The 3,883-nt window shown below is 49.5% G+C and overlaps 3 protein-coding genes across 3 annotated transcripts; 1 reads left to right on the top strand and 2 right to left on the bottom strand.

Moving 5' to 3' along the window:
- DFJ58DRAFT_837333 (uncharacterized protein) lies at window positions 1–1,854 on the top strand (the record flags this gene model as incomplete). The annotated part of the gene is made up of 7 exons (XM_041392367.1): window positions 1–214; window positions 271–479; window positions 532–1,121; window positions 1,184–1,291; window positions 1,338–1,437; window positions 1,492–1,596; window positions 1,657–1,854. The coding sequence occupies 7 exons, from the start codon at window positions 1–3 to the stop codon at window positions 1,852–1,854; spliced, it is 1,524 nt and encodes a 507-aa protein (XP_041248875.1).
- Window positions 1,855–2,328: 474 nt separating this feature from the next.
- On the bottom strand, window positions 2,329–3,256 carry DFJ58DRAFT_763647 (uncharacterized protein). Its single transcript, XM_041388625.1, has 4 exons — window positions 3,181–3,256; window positions 2,960–3,142; window positions 2,617–2,913; window positions 2,329–2,569 (listed from the first exon to the last, which is right to left on the bottom strand). The coding sequence occupies exons 1-4, from the start codon at window positions 3,184–3,186 to the stop codon at window positions 2,369–2,371; spliced, it is 687 nt and encodes a 228-aa protein (XP_041248874.1). The 5' UTR covers window positions 3,187–3,256; the 3' UTR covers window positions 2,329–2,368.
- Window positions 3,257–3,369: 113 nt separating this feature from the next.
- DFJ58DRAFT_652738 (uncharacterized protein) lies at window positions 3,370–3,880 on the bottom strand (the record flags this gene model as incomplete). The annotated part of the gene is made up of 2 exons (XM_041381704.1): window positions 3,370–3,644; window positions 3,700–3,880. 2 exons carry the CDS (start codon window positions 3,878–3,880, stop codon window positions 3,370–3,372), a joined length of 456 nt encoding a protein of 151 aa, XP_041248873.1.
- Between the last annotated feature and the right edge of the window lie 3 nt (window positions 3,881–3,883).

The following is a 3,883-nucleotide window of genomic DNA, read 5'->3' as shown; positions in this document are numbered from 1 at the left end:
ATGGATGTTTCTTCCACTTCCGATGATGAAATAACCCTCTTGCGCACTTGGGCCCTGACTGTCACTCATGTGGCATGTGATTATACGGAACAGAAATTCAATGCAGAGAAGACAGGAGGAGACCCAGTTATACCTTCTCCAAACCTAGACACTGATCTGGTGATGGCTTGTGATCAATTGGTTGATCGGCTCATAAAGGCATATAAAAATCCCAGTGAGTCTTCCTGCAGATTCGGAAAATTCGTTTTCAGTCAAATTGCTTCATCACAGTTCAGATGCCGATTGATATTGCAAGATATAGCAAATTGATCTCCCCAAAGGACACGGGGCGTAATGAAGAGAGAGAGGAAAAGTTGCTTGAGAGGTGTCCTCCTGGCCATGAGGGCACAAAGTTGATCGACATACCCGCGACAATTCTTGATGCATCCGGTGCCATCATCGCATGGTACCTCCCAGACGCCTTGACCGATGCCACCCATGTGTTATAATATTGTGACTGGATGGATATTGAACATCAAATGGTACGTACAGAATGAAATTTGGGCGGCCTCGGATTTGCTAGCTCCCATGCTCGAACAAAGCATAAAGCTCGATGGGATTTGGCGGACTAATCAACAGTGGTTCACACCAAGCTCGGAAAATGATGTCCTAACTCCCGGATGCGTTAATTTATCTCCGGCATGGTTTCAGCAGGGGCACGAGGTAGGATCTGATGAGATGGCGATCTCGGTAGTTAAACTCACCAATCCCATAGAATCAGTCCGATCCGGAGGTATCTGCATCATTGAAGGGACCATCCTCCGAGAACATCCTCAAAGCCATTGCGAGCCAGCAGCCATTGCCACAGCGGCACTCAGGGTGATGCATCCTGAGCAGTACTGGGCAGGGTTGCAAGCCTTTGCGAGCCTCGGAGAAAAGGCACGAAGCAAGGAACTGCCGAAGATGTCAGAGACTCTCCAGTACTGGGCAACGGTGTTTAACAGCCTCACCGTCATATGCAATCGGGAAACCCCGAATCATCGAGACCCCTCATCGATTTCCGAATGCTTCGATATTCTCACTAGCGTGGGGAATTATTCTAATGCTCGGATGAGTATGCCAAGCCTGCAGCTGGAGTTAAGGTACGATCCGGGGTGCATGATTGCATTTTCGGGAAGGATTGTCAGACACGCGGTTCATGCAGTGGAAGGGGATCGGATTGCCTGGGCATGGTATATGAGGGATGCTGTTCATGTTTATGCTGGGATTCCGTCGTGTGGATGGGCAAGGTTGGATTGGAAGAAGTAGAAAGGTAGTTACCCGTGTTAGTACCCACCTTCAAACATGATAGATGTCAGGCACTCCATACTCAACATTCGGGTTTCGGGTCTTGATAGTCGGGACTCGATATTCGATTTCACCGACTACCGAGTACCGGGTTTCGGGTTTCGGTACACGGTACCCGGTACTTGATAGTCGGGACTCGTATGATTTCACACACCGACTACCGAGTACCGGGTTTCGGGTTTCGGTACACGGTACCCGGTACTTGATAGTCGGGACTCGATATTCGATTTCACCGACTACCGAGTACCGGGTTTCGGGGTTCGGTACACGGTACCCGGTACTCGGTGATTCAAGAAAACAACTCCCAAAATTGATGAGTGTCATTTTTAGTGTCGAATCTCGGGCTTCGGGCTTCGTGTTTCGGGTCTCGATAATAGGGACTCGATACTCGATGGTCGGCACTCACATCTCGGGCTTCGGGAGTCGATTGTCGGGACTCGGGTTTCAAGACTCGGTAGTTGGGACTCGATAGTGCGGATTCGGGTTTCAAGACTCGGTACCCGGTACTCGGGTTTCGGTACTCGGTGATTCAAGAAAGTGTCGTGGTGTTTGGAGTTTTGATTTGTTTCGTGTCGAATCTCGGGCTTCGGGCTGCTTGGGTTTTGGGTCTCGATATTGGGGACTCGATACTCGATGGTCGGCACTCAAATCTCGGGCTTCGGGAGTCGATTGTCAGGACTCGGGTTTCAAGACTCGATTGTCGGGACTCGATGGTTGGGACTCGATGGTTGGGACTCGATAGTCGGGCTGTGGGACTCGATTGTCAGGACTCGGTGGGGACTCAAAACTCGCAACTCATAGCAATGTTCGAGTTTCAAGTCTCGTCTCGAATCTTGGGCTTCGGGACTGGATATCCGGGACTCTATGTTTGGGACTCAATATTTGGAACTCAAGATATCTGGATCTCGATGCTCGATATTTGGTATGCAGGACTCAGCATATAGCAATAGGTCAGATATTCGAAAGTCAGTATGTAATTTTCAGTACTTATTTCATCATGTACAGAATTTAGACTTCAACATTCTGAACTGAAGGACTAGAACTACTCTGGTCCCCTTGGGTTCAATTTGGTTAGGACGGCGGTGTACATCTGAATCTCTGCCATCTTTTCACGGATGCCAGCTTGTTGATCCTCAATCACTGTCAGGAGGCGTTCCCTCATCCACCTCAGTGCCTTCAGCGTTGCAAGCGAGCTTTCATCCACCTGCTCGGGAACAACAAGACGTTCGTCCTCAACGCCAGACTAGAAAGGATTAGTCATCACTCAAGGAAATTCTGTAAAAGTCTTACTAGCCAATGCTGGTAGTGACAGACACAATTAGCGAATACCTGATCCCATGGCCATAATTCGTTCGGGATGGCAGTTGATCCGGTCCACCATGGAGTACCATAGGTGGATACAATGCGGGAGGGATCCCCCAGATCTGCAACGTCTTGAAACTGGCATAGGTGGGATGAAAAGATGTGGTCCGGAACCATGTTCCAGGTGAGCTCGGGAATCAACTGAAGAATATGAGCAACCGGGCTCGGAACAACCGAAATGATGTTCCTTGCAGCTGAGTACTGCAGGATGGGAGTCACAAAAGTCTGTTGGAAATGTCAGCATTGACCACCACAGTCATCAGCCTCTTACAGCTATCTCCCATTGCAGCCCGGCTTTAAAGTGCGTGATCCGAGTAGCAGATGGCTCCTGGGTGTGGGCAGCCTCCATCTGATATTGAGAGATGGACGCTCGGATGCGAGATGCAGCCATTGACATTGTAGCTGCAATATCTGCCTGAGTGAGTGTGAGGGGTCGGAACCCATTGCCGGAAGTCTGAGAATTAGAAGGGGATGTTGGGGGGTATGCAATACAGACATGGTTAATGCAGGATTATGAAGCTGGAAATGACAATGACAATGGCAGTTGGTTCGGAGGTCAAGATATGAGCCACTGGTTGATTGATAAAAATTTTCAAACTCCGACATGGGTCGACCCGGCCAATTCCCGGGACTAAAATGTTTGGGTCAAAGTAGCTGTTTCATATCGTTGGCAAAAAAATTTCATTCATCTCGAGCATCTATAAACCCGGTCTTCAGGTCTTGAAATGCTGCCTGGGCATCCTGTGCCAGCAATGAATACATTTGGGATTGCCTTCCCGAGTAGCATGCATGACCCGGAAGGTGTTTCACCAATGATTCGCGCATCCTGTCACCCCATTGGGTTGCTTTCCACAAGAAAAAGTTACATGTCCAATCCATCTCCAATTGGACCAACATCATTTCTTCCTTCCATCGATCCCGTAGTGCCTTTGCCCGGAGCCAATGAACTCGGTAAACTTCGGATGACTCCGTCAGCTGAGTGCGGGACACATCAAGCATGCCCGAACTCACATTCCTCATTCCACGAGTGATCGGGACCCCCAAGGTCGACTTCGACTGACCAGAACCAAGCGAGGGACTCGTTTCGCTGACCTCGGGCATTTGGATCGCCGACGGCAGTGCTGATTTTGAGTTGCTCTCGAAGCAGGGGTTTGTATTTCTGAACCTGGTCTTGCCCTGGCTCCAGTTGCATCAT

The sequence above is a fragment of the Suillus subalutaceus genome (assembly GCF_016647625.1).
Source record: "Suillus subalutaceus strain FC151 chromosome Unknown DFJ58scaffold_10, whole genome shotgun sequence".
NCBI classification, from domain to species: Eukaryota; Fungi; Basidiomycota; class Agaricomycetes; order Boletales; family Suillaceae; genus Suillus; species Suillus subalutaceus.
This window is presented reverse-complemented; position numbering and strand designations above follow the sequence as displayed.

Coding starts and splice junctions, on each gene's coding strand:
- DFJ58DRAFT_763647 (XM_041388625.1), bottom strand. Junction 2,914..2,959: donor GGCTGCAATGGGAGATAGCT/GTAAGAGGCTGA, acceptor CATTTCCAACAG/ACTTTTGTGACTCCCATCCT. Junction 2,570..2,616: donor GTCACTACCAGCATTGGCTA/GTAAGACTTTTA, acceptor AATCCTTTCTAG/TCTGGCGTTGAGGACGAACG.